Raw genomic sequence first — 17,752 nt, forward strand, 5'->3', positions numbered from 1 at the left:
GAGGCTGTGAGGGTGCGTTGAGACATGCACGGAGACCGGGCACACAAGCCGAGGGGAGGCAATTATTAACTCCAGGGAACAGGAGGTTGTGCAAGAAGGCAAATAGGACCCGGACACCGCCTTCCCTGCCAAGACCTGCGGCGAGGAAGCCGTGAGAATGCGCTTCACCAGGGCGGCACTGGGTCAGGGATCGAGGCCAGTGCCCCCCCCCCCCCCCAGGGGACAGCTATTGTAAACACACACACAGAAGCAGTGCAAGGGCCTGTGGTGTGCGGGACGTGGGTCTAAGAGCGAACTGGAAAGGATCAGGGCGGAGACCACGTTCGTTGTCTGTTTATTGTTGGCCTAAAAAACCATTGCACTTTCTAAAATAAGATGCATAGAACTTCGATAAACGTTAACGTGAAACCTCGGCACAGGCTCCATTAAACGAGGGGGTTTAATCGCTGGCACAACCGGTTCCTCGTTTGACACCAGGCCGTTTAAGAGGATGTGAATCAGACGGCTAGCATCAGGGTTCCCGCCGAGGAGTGTGAATTAATCTAGGTCCGTAATTCTAGGGTGAAAGGTGTGAGAATCCACGTAATCTCAGAGAGAGGGACACGCTGATAGCGTGAGAGCCTTGGTTGGTTTTGTCTTGGGCTTTGGTTCGGGCAATGTGGTCGGAGGAACAATGGCTCTCCCCCGAACCCCGAACCCCGGACCCCGCGGATGCGCGCCCCCCCCCCCCCGCCACGGCAGAAGGACCCGGAGGTGGGGAGACCACCCTGGACGATCGGCAGGAAGCCTGGGCCCGCTGTCGCCAGCCTTGAAGGTGGAGGCTGGGGCCACGAGCCCGGCGGGTACAGCCTCTGGAAGCTGAGAACGGCCTGCAGTTTGCAGCCAGCCCAACGCGGGGGCCTGGCCCGGCCGCTGCTAGGACACCAATTCCTGCCCAGCGCCCAGCGCCCCGCCATGCCTGGCCCCACAAGCCAAACCCCAACCTGAGGGGAGAGGAACCGGGTTCTCCCCTGGACCTCCGGGAAGACGTGGGCTGGCCGGCGAGGCCGGGCCAGACGCCCGACAGACAGGAGCGTAACAGCCGGGCTGGGCTGCGGCCGCGGCGGCCGGTGATTCTGTAGCAGCGACAGGCACCTGGCCGGTGGGCGCTTCCCCGGTTTGGCATTTGAAATCTTAAAAGGAACCCTGAATGCGCTACGTGTACGCATGCAGTTCACACGTCGGAGGGCTTACATCTGAAAACGGGGGGTGGCTCAGGAGAGGTCAGTCCAGGGCAATGGGGGGGGGTCGTGGGCAGGGCGGGTGGGGAGGTGGGGGGTGAGTTTGGAGGAGGCACGTGAGGAGCAGGGAGGAGTCTGGCTGACCCCTCCAGGCCAGGGCAGTGGGAGAGGAAAGAGCCCTTTGGGGGCTGCAGGGGCCAGAGTGTCAGCTGAGGGGGCTGTGGGCACAGCCTCAGAGCCGTGCAAACTCAGAGGGTTCTGGAGCATCTGTGCTGGACGCGGGATGGGGCGGAGAACCACGTGGTGTGGGAACTGGGTGTCTCTCCGGCTGCTTCTCAGCACCCCTCGCCCTGCACCCCGCCGGGTGCTGCAGGTGCTGGGCGCTGAGTGGAGGTGGGAGCTCCTCTGTGGGCCTGTGTGTGGCGCCCCCACCACTGTGACCCCCTGAAGGGCACCCTTGCCACTGACCCACAGCTTGGAGGGGGGGTGAGACTCCCGGGCAGCAAATGGGGGACACGGGAAGGAATGGGGAGCGGGTGGGGTGAGAGAATCCTGGTTCTAGGAATGGGCGTGGCCTCATCACGATCCCCCACCCCACTGGTGAGCTCCCCCTCGCCCTCACCCCATCCCCACGCCCAGGGTCTCTCGGCAGCTGCTGGCGGAGCAGGGCCCTCGAGCAGGCCTCCGTCCTGAGCCCTGGCACAGGCCGGGCAGCCCTGGCTCAGGCCCTGGCGCCCCGAGCCCGTCACTGGGCTCCGCGGTACTTGAGGAAGGTGCTCTCCAGGAAGGCGGCCAGCTTGGTCCGGTCGTCCTGCAGGTGGGAGGTCGGCGTAGGTACCCGCCCCCCCCTCCCCTCCCCGCCTGGCCGAGCGGTTGTACCTCGTGCAGGAAGCCATAGTGCACCAGCTCCGCGGCGAGGTCCTGGGCGCTGTCCGCTGTGCAGGGCGCGGCGGGACGAGGAGACGAGGCGTAAGGTCAGGAGCTCAGGGAAAGCCAGGCCGGGGCTGTGGCTGCTCACAGCGGGGCGGGGGCGGGGGTTGGGGGTGGGGAGTGGAGCAGGGGCGGGGTTGGGGGGCGGTCTCGGCCAGCACGGGCGCACGTCCACTCACTTGGGAGCAGGTCGTAGGTGAGCTGCCGGTGCAGCCGGTCCTCCAGCACGAGCAGCAGCGTGAGCTGGGGGGCGGGAGGCAAGGTCTGGCTCTGGGTGGGCTCTGCCCCCCTCTCCCCCTGGCCCAGCCCGGCCCCGCCCCCGCCCCGCTCACATGCCAGCGGGCCTTGTCCTCGCTCCTCTCCAGGTTGCACTGCATCTGGATCACCTGCGGGCGCGGGGCCCAAGGTCACCCACGAAGGCTCACACTCAGCACCTGCGAGGCACCTCACGGGCCCAGGGGGAGAGCCGGGAGGGGCTGGCGGACGGAGCGGGCACCGACAGGTGCAGGGGCAGCTGAGCAGAGGGTGGGGAGGCAGAGGCCGAGCGCAGGGCCCAGGCCCCGCCGAGGGCCCCACGGTCTGTGGGCAGCCTGGCTGTTGGGACATGATTCTGGCTGCGGTGTGGAGGGGAGCCAAGAGGAAGGAGGCAGCGGGGAGGGGGGGCTGAGGGGGCGTCCAGGCAGGGAATGGAGGTGCCCGGAGCAGGGCAGTGACCGTGGACACACCCACAAGGGCAAAGCCAGGGCCTCCGGACCCAGGGGGTATTGGGCATGGAAACAGGAGGGGCCGGGAAAGCACGATGGGGGGTGCTGGCAGAGGGGGTTACACCAGGACACGGACTCGGGGAGTCGGCCAGCCAAGGGGGTGGCATCAGAGGGGTGAGGGCAGCGGAGCAGGGGGCGACTCCTAGGCTCAGGCAGCAAGGGGCGGAGAGGGGTGTCGGTAGGGGCAAGGAGGCTCCGGGCGAGGGGGTACCCCAGCTTCTCTCAGCCCCCCAGCTGCACAGAGGGGCCGGCAGCGTGGGGAGGGGCTGGCGGTGCCCGGCAGGCGGGCCCACCTTTCTGGTCTCCGAGTCGAAGGGCTCTGGTGTGGGGGTCTTGGCCTTCTGGGCCTCCTCCGGGGGCGGGGCCAGCACGCGGGGCAGCCCCAGGGGCCGGGCGGCAGCGAAGTTCATCAGGGGGTAGATCCCGTTTCTGGGGACGCAGCGGGTGAGGGGGGGCTCAGGCCCGGCAGCCGCCTGCTCCCCGCTCCCGCCAGCTCTCACCTGACGTCCTCCAGGAACTTGTCCAGCTCCATGCAGGAGACCTCGGAGTACCTGCCCGGGAGAGGCACATGAGGCGCCGGCCGGCCAGCCGGCCTCGCCGGGGGCAGGACCGAGTGGGGGCGGCGCTCACCGCCACTGCACCGGGGGCCGGCCTGGCCGGCAGATCTCCGCCAGCACCGCGTGCATGTCCATCGACTTGGTCTTCTCCTCCACCATGTTCTCAGGCATGAGGTCTGCAGGCCGAGGAGCACTCAGGGTGAGGCTTGGGCCTCGGTCCAGCAGGCCCTCCTCATCCCAGCCCCAGGCCCTGACCGCCGCCCGCCCCCCCCACCCGCCCTCACACTGGTGCTGGATGAAGCAGTGAGCGGCCAGCAGCTTCAGCGAGTGCACCTCAAAGAGCACACGGTGGAAGAGGAGGTTGTGGGCAGAGGGCCTGTGGGCGGGGTCCCGGGCCAGGCAGGAGAGGATGAACTCCTGGGGGCAGGGAGAGAAGAGGGCTCGGTTCATGGGGTTTCTCTGCTCTGCCCCCCCTCCCCCCAGTGTGAGAGGAGGGGACCCTGGGTCCCTAGACCGCAAGGTCCAGCGCCAGGCGCCTGCATGATGTGCGCAGGGAGCGGCTCCTGCTAGCAGCCAGGCCCTGAGCCTGCACACAGGACAGCCAGGCCCCTCCGGGCCTCTCAATCCTCACAAAAACTTTGTGCGGGGTGCGGTGGGGGGCCGGGAGCACGGCTATCCCCATTCACATCACACACACACACACACACACACACACACACACACCCCGCAGGTCACGTGGCCTTGCATGAACCCACCCGCCATGGCCAGCCCGCCTTCTGGAGATGACCTTGACCGGTCCCCGCCCCGCCTTGCACTGCCTGCCTCTCTTGTCTGTCCAGGCTCCACCTCCCCACCAGCCCCATCCAGGCCCCATCACTTCCCTCTCCATCGCCAGAGGCCTGTGCTGAAGCCAGAGATTTCCCAGACGCTGGTGGAGAGGCTGTGGGGGAAGCTCCCTCCCGAGCTCCATCTGCCACCCGCGGCCCACCCCGCGGCCCAAGGGAAGGCAAGAGGCAGACCAGGCGCCAACACTGTTCTCCTCACTCTGGAGCCTCTCTGCGCCTGTTTCTTTATCTATAAAACGGGCATCACAACCGTGCTCACCCACTCCGTCAGGTTTCCCTGACCTTACCATGTGCCCTTAAAAAAATAAAAAGAGCCCAGCCCGGTCCGGCCCTCGTGGCTCAGTGGCTGAGCCCTGGACCTATGAACCAGGAGGTCACAGTTCAAGGTTCAATTCCGGGTCAGGGCACGTGCTGGGTTGTGGGCTTGACCCCCAATGGGGGGCACGCTGGAAGCAGCTGGTCTGTGATTCTCTCTGTGGACGTTTCTATCTCTCTCTCCCTTCCTTTCTGAAATCAATAAAGACATATTTTTAAAAAGAAAAGAAAAAAAGATATGCCCTCAGCTCGTTCAGGCCTGGAACTCCACACCAGGCAGGGAAGGCCCCCGGGGGGTGGCCGTGGGGCAGCACTGACCCTACACCCCCAAACCAGGCCCCAGGCTGCTCACCCGCATGTTGGGGTCGCTCAGCGAGTGCCGGGCCCGTGCGATGGCCTCCTCAGTGACACGCGTGTCCCCGTTGGCCTGGATCTCCAGCACTGCCATCTGCGGGCAGGGCCGGTCAGCGAGCAGGGCCTGGGACAGGGCCGGTCAGTGGGCAGGGCCCGGGACAGGGCGGGTCAGTGGGCAGGGCCGGGGCGGGGGCGCCCGGCGGTACCTCCAGCGCGCACATCCCGAAGGAGAAGATGTCCACGGCGGTGCGGTCGGCCACCTCTGCGGGGGACGGGGGACAGGCGTCAGGCGGGCGGGGTGGGGCGGCGGGGCGGCAGGGCGGCAGGGCGGTGGGGCGGGAGCGGGACCCACCTCCGTACTCGGGCGGGAAGAAGTGCAGGTTCCGCAGCTCCTCCCGCTCCGCGCGGATGGGGCTCCGCAGGTCGTCGGGCAGCGCTAGGGGGGGCGCGGAGGTGAGCGGGCCGACCCTCCCCGCGGCCCTCCATCCCCGGGGGCCCCCACGCACCGTTGGAGAAGATGCGGTGCCAGACTGCGGGGCGGAGAAAGAGCGGTCAGCGGGCTGGGCGTCCCGGCCCGGCCCGGCCCCGGCCCCGCCACCCGCCCGCCGCCCCCGCCCGCACCGGAGCCGATCTTGATGAGGCCGTTGTGCTGGATGAAGATCGTGTCGCTCGTCAGGTTCCCGTGGATGATGGGGGGGCTGCAGGCGTGCAGGAAGCTGCGGGCGGGAGGCGGTCAGGGGCGGAGGGAGGTCAGGGGCGCGGGGCGGCGGGGCGGGCAGCGGGCCTCACCTGAGCGCCGACAGGATCTGCGTGCACCAGCGCTTCCAGGCCTGGCGGCGGGGCGCGTCCGTGGGTCGGAAGGGCGGGGAGAGGCGGCTGGGCCTGGGCGCCCCCACCGCGCCCCCTGCCCGGCCCCGCCCGTTCCCGCCCCGCCCCCCGCCCCCCGCCCCCCGCCGCCCCGCCCCCGCCCCGCCCCCATACCCGCGCGTTCATGGCCTTGTGGTTCTTCTTGGTCTTCTTGAGGAACTGCTTGAGGCTGCCCGAGGACACGTACTCCGTGATGAAGACCACCTGCGGCCCGCACGTTGGTATCGGCCCCGCCAGCTGCGGGCGCCTGGGCGGTGCCCCTGCCGCCGCCTGCCCCGCCGGCTCCTCCCGCTCCGCCCGCTCCGCCCGCTCCCGCCCCGCTCACCCTGGCGCGGGCCTCGCAGGCGTCCAGCCAGTACTTGTGCAGCTTCACGATGTTGGGGTGGTCCACCAGCACCAGCTGCTCGAACATGGTCTGGATCTTCTCCTGGGCGCGGGGGGCGGTCACGGGGCGGCCACCAGGCGGGGGCGCGGGGGGCGGACACGGGGTGGGCACCAGGCCGGGGTGCAGGGGGCGCCATGGGCCTCACCTCGTGGGCAGAGAAGGCCTTCCTGTCGCTGAAGCGCAGCTCGTTCCACACCACCTCCACGCCCTCCTCCGTGTCCATGGCCAGGAAGGTGCTCTGGACGCCGGGCATGTTCCCCTGGTTCACCTCGGGGGGTGGGAGGAAGAGGGGGGACAAGGGGGGTCGCTCACAGCCTCCCAGGCCCGGCGAGGGCAGGACGGGCCGCTCTGGGGCGGGGTGGCGGGCTGAGCGGTTGGAGCAGGTTGCAGGCGCTGAGCATGTCCCCGGGGGGGGGGGGGGGGGGGGGGGGGCTGGCGCCTGGTCCCCGGGGCCGGGGAGGTGGCTCTGCGGGCTGGCCCTTGGGGAATGTGGGTTCCGCCCCGGGGCTCGGGGCCAGGCCAAAGGGGTGCAGGAACCGGGTCGCTCCCTCGAGGCTGCGGAGAGGTTTCGGGTCTCCTGTCCCCCCCACCTCCCCGAGGTGCCCACCTGCTCGCGCCGCTTCTGCCAGCGGCCGCACGGGCTTTCTTCCAGGATGTCGCTCTCGTCCTCGCTCTCCTCCTCCCGCTCCCGCTCCCGGCCCCGCCTGGGCGCAGGCTCGGGAGCCGCCATGGCTCGGTGGGCCCAGGAAGCCGCCCGCCCGGCGATCCTCCGCCGCGCCCGCCGCCAGGCCCCACGCGCGGAGCCGAGTTCGGAGTGGCGCCGCCGCTGCTCGGAGCCACGGCCCAGGCTCTGGGACCGGAGCGGCGCGGGCGCGCGACCCGGAGGGCGGAGCCCGCCCGCCGGCAGGAGCCGCCTCCTCGGACCGGATCCCGAGTGGAGCTCCCCGCGGAGGGCTGAGCCCGCGCAGCGCGACAGGCCCGCCTGTCCGCGGCCACAGCCCCGCCCCGGCGAGCCCCCGCCTGGAGCCACGCCCGGCCACAGGCCCCGCCCGCAGGAGGCCGCGCCCGGCCCGGCCCGTCCTTCCCGGTGAAGGCGCCGGCCCCGCAGCCCCGACCCTTGAGCCCCGCCCACGAGAAGCCCCGCCCCACATTGGGTCCGTCCCACAAGGCCCCGCCCACAAACGACAAGGCCCCGCCCCGGCGTACGCCTCACCGATCTGTGTTTACGACCCTTCCCCGCGGCCCGGTCCGGCCTGAAGCCCACCCTTAAGGCCCGGTCTCCACCCACCCGGTCAACCGGTCCACCGCGGGCTCAGCCCCGCCCCGCGATCCCGCCCGGCGCCAAGCCCCGCCCCCAGGAGGTCACGGCCCGCCCATCGTGGCCAATGCCCCGCCCCCGGGCCGCCTCACTGCTCAGGCCCGCCCCTACCAGGCCACACCCACCGCGTCAAGGCCCCGCCCCGGACACGCCCACCGTATACCACGCCCCCAGGTCCCTCCCAGCGTCCCCGGGCGCTGCAGCCGGCGGGCAGGGCTGACCGGGCTACGGGTCCACCCAGCCCCAGCTCTTGGAGCCTCGCTTTCTCCCCTTTCCCCCTGCACTCCTGGCACAGACAGCCCGGAACCCGGTGGTGTCTGGGCTTCCCCTAGGGTGGCCCCGGAGCAGGGCGGGGAGGGGGGTCTGGGGGGACCCGGGACTTGGGCACTCCCTGGCCGGGCAGTGGGCGAGGCCCCGCAGGTGGACCGCCAGGTGGGAGTGAGTGAGGCGGCGAAACAGGAACAGGATGGGGGTGAATTATTAGCACACACAAGGCACACCGACTTCATAATGGAAAGATAAATGCTTTTAATAACAATCAGAAAACACAAAGCGATGCTGACACCTCAGGGCGGCAGGCTGAGGATCCAGGAAGAAGAAAAGAGTCCTTTGTTCCCAGCCAGGCAGAGCCTGTGGGGTGGCCACCTGCCAATATTCAGAGAAATGCAAACAGAACCACCAGGGAGAACACCGATCCGTGGGGGTGAGCATGGCTGGGAACAGGCCTCTCTCAGCCCAAAGGAAAAATACAGAGAACCCCAGGGCACTGGGAAGTAAACAATGTTAACAGAGGACTTAACACTGCGCTGCCCAGACACTGCGGCTCAAGGACCAGGGGTGCCCGCGCCATCCCAGCAGGGGGCTCCCTGGAGGCAGCCCACCGATGTTTCTCTCACTGTCCCTCTCCTCTCTCTATCAAATAAAATATATACAGATTTTATCACTAAGTGAAACCTCATTAAAGAACATTTTAAAATCTTGAAAAATAGAGCAGGATATTTTTGAGAGTTAACATTCCACCACAAAGAGAGTCCATTCAGTCTTAAGACAGAGAGAGAAACAGCAGGCCCGTTTCAGGGTCCCGAGTAGCCTTCTGCAGCAGCTGCATATAGGTGAGGTTCTCGTGCGTGTTGGGGTCGAAGAAGCCCTTGGTGTCGTCGCCGGGGTCGGCCAGCACGCGGCTCATGGCCTCGTCGAAGTAGCCGCGCTGGTAGGCCACGTCCACGGGCACGCGGTGGCTGTGCACGGGGTCGATGATGCCGCCCGTGGCGATCTGGGCCTCCAGCAGGCGGATGCCGTGGTCCCGCACAATCAGCTCCTTCTGCATGGCCTGGAAGAGGGAGATCTGCTCCCCGGTGTAGGGGTCGGTGTAGCCGGTGACCGCCCGCTCGGCCGACAGCAGCTTGTCCCGGATCTCGCCGCCCACCAGGCCCGCGGCCACGGCCTCGTCCACGGACAGCCGCCGGTTGTCCACGGGGTCGATGAGGAAGCCGGTGGCGGCCTGGGCCTCCAGCAGCACCAGGGCGGTGCCCGGCCGCAGGTGGCCCTTCCACATGGCCTGGTAGACGCTCATCTTCTCCCGCCGCCCAGGCTCGCCCCTGGCGGGCACCAGCACGCCCGCGATGCAGCTGGTGCCCTCCAGGTAGCGCCTGACCGAGTCCATCTGCATCACCTCCTGGGTGCTGCGGGTGCCCTGGGCCAGGCCCTGCAGCGTCTCGGGGTCCAGGACCCGCGACACGCCCAGCTCGGACGCGGTCACCTGGCGCCTCAGGCCCGGGAAGGACAGCTTGCTGAGCCGCTCCTCGGTCTCCGTGACCACCTGGGTGAGGATGGCCACCAGGCCCGGCAGGGCCAGGCTGCCGGCCGCGTGCTGGGCCAGCAGCTCCTCGCGGCGGCCTGGCTCAGGTAGGAGGAGGTGAGGACGTCCCACACGGACACCGGCTGCCCCCGGAACCGCCCGGCCTGCACCTCCATGGTGGCCGCCCGCAGGGCCTGCTCCTGGAGGTGCCTGGCGGCCTGGGGGTCGGCGTGCGGGTGCTCAGGGCTCGGGGGCCCCTCGGCCTCCTCGATGATGGTGGTCAGCCGGCGGGTCAGCGCGGGCAGGCCCAGCCGCCCCGCGCGGAACTGGGCCAGCAGCTGCTCCCTGCTGCTGGCGCTCACGTAGTCCGACTCCAGCACGTCCCACACGGGCACGGCCGGGCCCCGCAGCCGGCCGACCTTCACCTCCATGGTGGCCGCACTCAGCGCCCGCTGGGGGTCGGCCGGGGCCGGGGGCGGGCCTCCTCCTGGGCGCCGGCCAGCAGCGCGGCGAGCCTGGCCCCCAGCTCCTGTGCGGTCAGCGTGCCCGCCCGGAACCCGGCCAGCAGGTCCTGCCGCTGGCTCTCGGACACCTCCCCGGTAGAAGAGCAGCTCCCACACCGAGGCGTCCCGGCCCTGGGCGCCGCCCGCGCCCGCGCCCGCGCTTGGGGGCAGCGCCACGCGCACGTCCTGCAGGGCGCGGCGCAGCTCCTCGCTGAGCTGGCGCACCGCGGAGCCCGGCCGGCCAGCTGCAGCATGTACAGCCCGGTCTCGGGGTCGCGCACACAGCGGCGCAGCAGCTGCAGGTACGTGAGGTTCTCGTGCGTGTTGGGGTCGAAGAAGCCCTTGGTGTCGTCGCCGGGGTCGGCCAGCACGCGGCTCATGGCCTCGTCGAAGTAGCCGCGCTGGTAGGCCACGTCCACGGGCACGCGGTGGCTGTGCACGGGGTCGATGATGCCGCCCGTGGCGATCTGGGCCTCCAGCAGGCGGATGCCGTGGTCCCGCACGATCAGCTCCTTCTGCATGGCCTGGAAGAGGGAGATCTGCTCCCCGGTGTAGGGGTCGGTGTAGCCGGTGACCGCCCGCTCGGCCGACAGCAGCTTGTCCCGGATCTCGCCGCCCACCAGGCCCGCGGCCACGGCCTCGTCCACGGACAGCCGCCGGTTGTCCACGGGGTCGATGAGGAAGCCGGTGGCGGCCTGGGCCTCCAGCAGCACCAGGGCGGTGCCCGGCCGCAGGTGGCCCTTCCACATGGCCTGGTAGACGCTCATCTTCTCCCGCCGCCCGGGCTCGCCCCTGGCGGGCACCAGCACGCCCGCGATGCAGCTGGTGCCCTCCAGGTAGCGCCTGACCGAGTCCATCTGCATCACCTCCTGGGTGCTGCGGGTGCCCTGGGCCAGGCCCTGCAGCGTCTCGGGGTCCAGGACCCGCGACACGCCCAGCTCGGACGCGGTCACCTGGCGCCTCAGGCCCGGGAAGGACAGCTTGCTGAGCCGCTCCTCGGTCTCCGTGACCACCTGGGTGAGGATGGCCACCAGGCCCGGCAGGGCCAGGCTGCCGGCCGCGTGCTGGGCCAGCAGCTCCTCGCGGCGGGCCTGGCTCAGGTAGGAGGAGGTGAGGACGTCCCACACGGACACCGGCTGCCCCCGGAACCGCCCGGCCTGCACCTCCATGGTGGCCGCCCGCAGGGCCTGCTCCTGGAGGCGCCTGGCGGCCTGGGGGTCGGCGTGCGGGTGCTCAGGGCTCGGGGGCCCCTCGGCCTCCTCGATGATGGTGGTCAGCCGGCGGGTCAGCGCGGGCAGGCCCAGCCGCCCCGCGCGGAACTGGGCCAGCAGCTGCTCCCTGCTGCTGGCGCTCACGTAGTCCGACTCCAGCACGTCCCACACGGGCACGGCCGGGCCCCGCAGCCGGCCGACCTTCACCTCCATGGTGGCCGCGCTCAGCGCCCGCCGGGGGTCGGCCGGGGCCGGGGGCGGGCCCTCCTCCTGGGCGCCGGCCAGCAGCGCGGCGAGCCTGGCCCCCAGCTCCTGTGCGGTCAGCGTGCCCGCCCGGAACCCGGCCAGCAGGTCCTGCCGCTGGCTCTCGGACACCTCCCGGTAGAAGAGCAGCTCCCACACCGAGGCGTCCCGGCCCTGGGCGCCGCCTGCGCCCGCGCCCGCGCCCGCGCCCGCGCTTGGGGGCAGCGCACGCGCACGTCCTGCAGGGCGCGGCGCAGCTCCTCGCTGAGCTGGCGCACCGCGGAGCCCGGGCCGGCCAGCTGCAGCAGGAACAGCCCGGTCTCGGGGTCGCGCACACAGCGGCGCAGCAGCTGCAGGTACGTGAGGTTCTCGTGCGTGTTGGGTCGAAGAAGCCCTTGGTGTCGTCGCCGGGGTCGGCCAGCACGCGGCTCATGGCCTCGTCGAAGTAGCCGCGCTGGTAGGCCACGTCCACGGGCACGCGGTGGCTGTGCACGGGGTCGATGATGCCGCCCGTGGCGATCTGGGCCTCCAGCAGGCGGATGCCGTGGTCCCGCACGATCAGCTCCTTCTGCATGGCCTGGAAGAGGGAGATCTGCTCCCCGGTGTAGGGGTCGGTGTAGCCGGTGACCGCCCGCTCGGCCGACAGCAGCTTGTCCCGGATCTCGCCGCCCACCAGGCCCGCGGCCACGGCCTCGTCCACGGACAGCCGCCGGTTGTCCACGGGGTCGATGAGGAAGCCGGTGGCGGCCTGGGCCTCCAGCAGCACCAGGGCGGTGCCCGGCCGCAGGTGGCCCTTCCACATGGCCTGGTAGACGCTCATCTTCTCCCGCCGCCCGGGCTCGGCCCTGGCGGGCACCAGCACGCCCGCGATGCAGCTGGTGCCCTCCAGGTAGCGCCTCACGCCGGCGTCCCGGCCCCACGTCCTCCACGCTGCTGCGCCCCGCCTCCAGCTGCTGCAGCGTCTCCCGGGTGATGATGGCCGCCTGGAAGAGCTCGTTGGCGGTGATGTGCCTCCGGATGCCCCGGAACCACAGCTGCCTGGCGCTGCGCTCCTTCTCCTCGATCAGCGCGGAGACGGCCTGCACCACCGTGCCCAGCGCCCGGGCCGTGTCGCGCTTGTAGTTCCCACCAGCTCCAGCTTCTCCTCCTCCGTCACGTACTCCGAATTGAGCAGCTCCCACACGGACGGCCGCCGCCCCCGGAACCTGCCCACCGGGACCTCCACCCGCTCGCCCTCCAGGCCTTCCTCGTGGCCTCGTCCACGTGGGCGGCGTCCTGGCCGTCGCTGGCCACGGGGAACAGGGCCCAGCCCGGCCCCTCCTCCCGGCGGCTCCGCCTCTGCAGCTCCTGGTACGTCACCTTCTCCTGGGTGTGGGGGTCCACGAACCGCTTGTTCATGAGCTTCTGGTCGGACACCAGGGCGTAGGTGTCCCGGCGCAGGCAGCCGCGCTCGTAGGCCGTGGCCAGCGGCAGCCGCAGGTGGTGCCGCGGGTCGACCACCCCGCCCGTGGCCACCTGCACTTCCAGCCACCGGAGGGCGTCCTCCCGCCTGGCCAGCTTCCTGTCCGCGGCCTGGGACAGCGGGACCGTGTCACCCGTGGCGGGGTCCACGTAGCCTCTGGCGGCCTTCTCGGCGTCCAGGAGCCTTTCCCGGAGCTCCTCGCCCACCAGGCCGGCGGCCACGGCCTCGTCCACCGAGAGCCTCCGGTGGCTGCGCGGGTCCAGCAGGAAGCCCGTGGCCGCCTGGGCCTCCAGCAGCTGAGCCGCGAACCCTGCAGGCACGAGGCCCCGCGCGCTGGCCTCGTAGAGGCTCAGCACCTCCTGCGTGGAGGGGACGGTCACGCCGGCGATGCAGCCGCTGCCCTCCAGGGCCGCCCGCACGTGTGGCAGCGCCAGGAGGGCCTGGGCCCCTGGCTGCGCGTCCAGCGTCTCCCTGTCGATGACGCCGGCGTTGAACAGCTCTGCGGCGGTCACCTCCCCGCCGATCCCGGGCTGCCGGACCGCCCGGTGCCGCTCCTCGGTCTCCTCCACGGTGGCCGTGACCACGCCCAGCACCTGCTGCAGGTCAAGGGCCCCCGAGCGCCACTGCTGGGCCAGCTCCCGCCGCCGCGCCTCCGAGAAGTACTGGGACGACAGCAGGTCCCAGAGCGAGACGCTCCGCCCGGCGAACCGGCCGACCCGCATGGCCACGGTCTGCGCCCGCAGAGCCCGCCTGGTGGCCTCGTCCACGTAGGCGTAGGCCTCTCCCTTCTTGACGATCTGCAGCAGGAACAGCCCGGTCTCGGGGTCGCGCACACAGCGCTCCAGCAGCTGCAGATACGTGAGGTTCTCGTGCGTGTTGGGGTCGAAGAAGCCCTTGGTGTCGTCGCCGGGGTCGGCCAGCACGCGGTTCATCTCCTCGTCGAAGTAGCCGCGCTGGTAGGCCACGTCCACGGGCACGCGGTGGCTGTGCACGGGGTCGATGATGCCGCCTGTGGCGATCTGGGCCTCCAGCAGGCGGATGCCATGGTCCCGCACGATCAGCTCCTTCTGCATGGCCTGGAAGAGGGAGATCTGCTCCCCGGTGTAGGGGTCGGTGTAGCCGGTGACCGCCCGCTCGGCCGACAGCAGCTTCTGGTAGGTCTCCTTGCCGAACATGCCCGCGGCAAAGGCCTCCTCCACCGTCAGCTTCCGGTTCTCCGTGGGGTCGATGAGGAAGCCGGTGGCGGCCTGGGCCTCCAGCAGCACCAGGGCGGTGCCCGGCCGCAGGAGCCCGCGGCCCAGCGCCTCCGAGATGCTCATGCGCTCCTGGGTGGCCTGGACCAGCACCCCGGCGATGAAGTTGCCGCCCTCCAGGAAGGGCCGCACGCTGTCCATGGCGGCCACCTCCTGCGCCGTCCGGGTGCCCTGGCTCAGCGCGTCCAGCGTCTCCCGGTCGATCACCTGGGACCGGAACAGGTCGCCGGCCGACACCTGCTTGCGCAGCCCCCGGAAGACGGCCTGCGCGGGCCGGGCCTCGGCCGCCTCCACCAGCGCGGTGAGCGCCTGCACCACCTGCCGCAGCGCCGTGGCCCGGCCGGACTGGCAGAGCGCCGCCAGCTCCCGCCGCTTCTCGGCGCCCACGTACTCCGAGTGCAGCAGGTCCCAGAGCGACACGGTCAGCCCCTTGAACCGCCCGGCCCCGACGGGCACTTTCATGGCCCGCAGGGCCACGGCCGTGTGCTTGTCCACCTCCAGGGCCACGTCCTGGGGCAGGGGCAGCAGCCGCAGGCCCGTGTCCGCGTCCAGCTGGCAGCGCTCCCTCAGCTCCTGGTAGGTCACCCGGTCCCGCCGGCTGGGGTCATAGAAGAACCGGCTGTCCTCGTCCGGCCCGGTCAGCGCCCGGAGCGTCGGCTCGTCCAGGAGGCCCAGCCGGCAGGCCGCCGCCGGGGGGAGGCGCACCCCGTGGGCGGGGTCCACGGCGCCCCCCGTGGCCAGTTGGGCCTGCAGGAGGGGCAGGCCCTCCTTCCGGGGCACGAGCCCCTTCTCCATGGCCTGCCACAGCGAGAGGGGGTCGGCCGAGAAGGGGTCGGAGTAGCCGGCCGCGGCCCGCTCCGCCTGCCGCAGCTGCTCGCTCAGCGCCCCGCTCACCAGCCCGGCCTTGACCGCGGCCTCCACGGACAGCCGCTGGCTGGTCAGGGGGTCCACGAGGGAGCCGCACGCGGCCTGGGCCTCCAGCAGGCTCTGCCCCAGGCCGGGGGGCAGCAGGCCGTCCTGCATGGCCTGGGCGATGCTGGCCTTGGTCCCCGAGGGCTGCAGCAGCACGCCGGCCACGCCCCCCGTCCCCCACAGGCAGGCCTTCACCGCGGGCTCCTCGGCCACCTCGGCGGGCGACCGCGTGCCCTGGGTCAGCGCCGCCAGGGTCTCCTGGGTGATGATGCCCGCGTCCAGCAGCCAGACCGCGGGGACCTCGCCCCGGGGGCCAGGCATGCTGACCCGGGCCTGCGCGCGGAGCTGGGCCGCCTGCACCCAGTCGCGCACGGCCGCCTGCAGCTGCGGCACCGAGGTCTCGCCCGCCTGCACGCCCTCCAGGAACGCCCGCCGCTGCTCCTCCGTGAAGTGGGAGGAGGCCAGCAGCTCCCAGAGCGACGCCCCGTCCTTGGCGCCCGGCGGTGGCCTGCAGGGTCTCCCGCAGCTGCTGGTCGGAGGGGCCGGCGGGCACGCCCTCCTGCAGGGGCAGCAGGTAGAGGCCGGACACCTCGTCCTTCCGGCACTGCCCCAGGAGCCGGGCGTAGCTGGTGCGGCCGGGGCCGTCGGGCGCGGGGAAGGTCTCCGCGGAGCCGGTCAGGGCCGCCTCCGTCTCCTGGTCGATGCAGCCGCGCTCGGCGGCCACGGGCGGGGGCAGGTGGAAGTGGCCGGCGGGGTCGATGACGCCTCCCGTGGCCAGCTGGGCCTCCAGCAGGCGGGCGGCGTGCTCCTCCCGGACGAGGCCCTTCTTCGCGGCCTGGAACAGGGACACCCGCTCCCCGGAGAAGGGGTCCCGGAAGCCGGTCAGGGCGCCCTCGGCCCGCCGCAGCCGGGCGTACAGCTCCGGCCCGACCAGCCCCCGGCGCACGGCCTCCTCCACGGACACAGCCTCCCGGCCGTCGGGCCCGGTCAGGGCTCCGGTGGCCGCCTGAGCCTCCAGCAGGGCCAGGGCCACGCCGGGCCGCAGCAGCCGCTGCTGCATGGCCTGGTAGAGGCTGAGCCTGCGGTTGGAGGCGGGCAGCAGCACGCCGCCCACGGCGCCCGAGCCACGCAGGCAGGGCGCGCACGCTGTCCAGGCCGAGCAGGGCCTCGGGGCTGAGCGTCCCGGCCGCCAGCTGGTCCAGGAGCTCCTGGTCGATGACCCGGGCCTCCAGGAGCTGGAAGGCGGTGGCCCGGCCCCACAGGGCGGGCAGCGTGACGTCCACGCACCTGGCCGCCGCCCTCTGCAGCCGCTCGGCCGCCTGCTCCAGGGAGACCTCGCGCCGCCGGACGCCGAGCAGCAGCCGCCGCCGCTGCGCCTCGCCCACGCACTCGGAGTTGAGCAGCTCCCACGCGGACACCCGCCGGCCCCGGAACCGCCCGTACCGCCCGGGCAGCAGCAGGTTCTGGAAGGCCCGCCGGGTGGCCGCGTCGGCCAGCGGGGGCTGGGCGCTGCTGAGCGGCAGCAGGAACAGCCCGGTCTCGGGGTCGCGCACACAGCGCTCCAGCAGCTGCAGGTACGTGAGGTTCTCGTGCGTGTTGGGGTCGAAGAAGCCCTTGGTGTCGTCGCCGGGGTCGGCCAGCACGTGGTTCATGGCCTCGTCGAAGTAGCCGCGCTGGTAGGCCACGTCCACGGGCACGCGGTGGCTGTGCACGGGGTCGATGATGCCGCCCGTGGCGATCTGGGCCTCCAGCAGGCGGATGCCGTGGTCGCGCACAATCAGCTCCTTCTGCATGGCCTGGAAGAGCGAGATCTGCTCCCCGGTGTAGGGGTCGGTGTAGCCGGTGACCGCCCGCTCCGCCGACAGCAGCTTGGCGAACACGCCGGGCCCGATGACGCCGGCCCTCAGCGCCTCCTCCACCGAGTACCTCTTGTTCTCCTTGGGGTCGATGATGAAGCCGGTGGCCGCCTGGGCCTCCAGCAGGATGAGGGCCGTGCCCGGCCGGAGCAGCCCCTTCCTCTGCGCCTCCTCGATGCTGAGCCGCTCCTGGGAGCCGGGCAGCAGCAGGCCGGCGATGCAGCCCGTGCCCTGCAGGTACCGCTGCACCGAGTCCAGGCTGCCCACGTGCTGGGCCGTGGTCTGCCCGCGCTCCAGCTGCTCGAACACCTCGGGCCCGATGATCTCCGCCTGCAGCAGCTCCCCCGGGCTCACGGGCACCCGCAGCCCCGAGAAGGTGGTCTTGGCGGCGGCCGCGGCCTGCTCCAGGGCGGCCCTCAGCGCCGCGGCCAGCTCCTCCGCCGACAGGGCCCCCGCCCGGTACTGCTGGGCCAGCGCCGCCCTCTGCCCGGCGGGCACGGCCTCGGAGAAGAGCAGCTCCCACAGGGACACGGGCCGGCCCCAGAAGGCGCCCGCGGACACGGTGGTGGTGGCCGCGCGCAGGGCCTCCCGGGTGCTGTGCTCAATGAAGGGGGGGCCCCGCGGCTCCGCCCCCGGGGCCTCCCCGGGGAGGGGCAGGAAGGCCAGCCCGGTCTCGGGGTCGGTGACGCAGCGGGCCAGCAGCTGCCCGTAGCCGAGGCTCTCCTGCGTGCCGGGGTCCAAGAAGCCGGCGGCCCCCGAGAGCCGCCGCCGCGTCTCCTCGTCCAGGCAGCCGAAGCGCAGGGCGGCCTCCAGGGGCAGCCGCAGCCTGCGGGCCGGGCACACCAGCCCGCCCGTGGCCAGCTGCGCGTCCAGCAGCCGCAGCGCCAGGGCCTCGTCCACCAGCCCCTTCCTCATGGCCTGGAAGAGGGGGAGGCGGGCGCCGCCGAAGGGGTCGGGGA

The 17,752-nt window shown here is 71.5% G+C and overlaps 2 protein-coding genes across 2 annotated transcripts in view; both read right to left on the minus strand.

Annotated features, from left to right (window-relative positions):
- Window positions 1-317: 317 nt before the first annotated feature.
- NRBP2 (nuclear receptor binding protein 2) lies at window positions 318-7,266 on the minus strand. Its single transcript, XM_084907252.1, has 18 exons — window positions 6,845-7,266; window positions 6,383-6,505; window positions 6,178-6,279; window positions 5,967-6,056; window positions 5,775-5,815; window positions 5,607-5,701; window positions 5,492-5,515; window positions 5,338-5,421; window positions 5,192-5,247; window positions 4,984-5,079; window positions 3,756-3,888; window positions 3,545-3,647; window positions 3,415-3,465; window positions 3,208-3,343; window positions 2,483-2,536; window positions 2,330-2,393; window positions 2,100-2,155; window positions 318-2,031 (listed from the first exon to the last, which is right to left on the minus strand). Exons 1-18 carry the CDS (start codon window positions 6,965-6,967, stop codon window positions 1,966-1,968), a joined length of 1,497 nt encoding a protein of 498 aa, XP_084763378.1. The 5' UTR covers window positions 6,968-7,266; the 3' UTR covers window positions 318-1,965.
- Window positions 7,267-8,063: 797 nt separating this feature from the next.
- The window catches only part of EPPK1 (epiplakin 1), a 13,762-nt gene continuing 4,073 nt past the window's right edge, over window positions 8,064-17,752 (minus strand). The window contains 12 exon segments of the mRNA XM_084907130.1: window positions 8,064-9,451; window positions 9,454-9,852; window positions 9,855-9,948; window positions 9,950-10,092; window positions 10,095-11,535; window positions 11,538-11,693; window positions 11,699-12,226; window positions 12,228-12,433; window positions 12,436-12,552; window positions 12,555-15,435; window positions 15,437-16,069; window positions 16,071-17,750. Coding sequence (XP_084763256.1) covers window positions 8,598-9,451; window positions 9,454-9,852; window positions 9,855-9,948; window positions 9,950-10,092; window positions 10,095-11,535; window positions 11,538-11,693; window positions 11,699-12,226; window positions 12,228-12,433; window positions 12,436-12,552; window positions 12,555-15,435; window positions 15,437-16,069; window positions 16,071-17,750 — 9,132 coding nt within the window. The 3' untranslated portion in view covers window positions 8,064-8,597.

This window comes from Pipistrellus hanaki (assembly GCF_964339955.1).
Source record: "Pipistrellus hanaki genome assembly, contig: scaffold_41, whole genome shotgun sequence".
Lineage (NCBI taxonomy): Eukaryota > Metazoa > Chordata > Mammalia > Chiroptera > Vespertilionidae > Pipistrellus > Pipistrellus hanaki.

Excerpts from the sequence above, each read along its gene's own strand:
- NRBP2 (XM_084907252.1), bottom strand. The coding sequence starts at position 6,967 with ATGGCGGCTCCCGAGCCTGCGCCCAGGCGGGGCCGGGAGCGGGAGCGG. Across the intron at positions 5,816-5,966 it reads ACAAGGCCATGAACGCGCGG|GCCTGGAAGCGCTGGTGCAC; the intron begins GTATGGGGGCGG and ends CCCCGCCGCCAG. Across the intron at positions 2,394-2,482 it reads AGGACAAGGCCCGCTGGCAT|CTCACGCTGCTGCTCGTGCT; the intron begins GTGAGCGGGGCG and ends CCCGCCCCCCAG.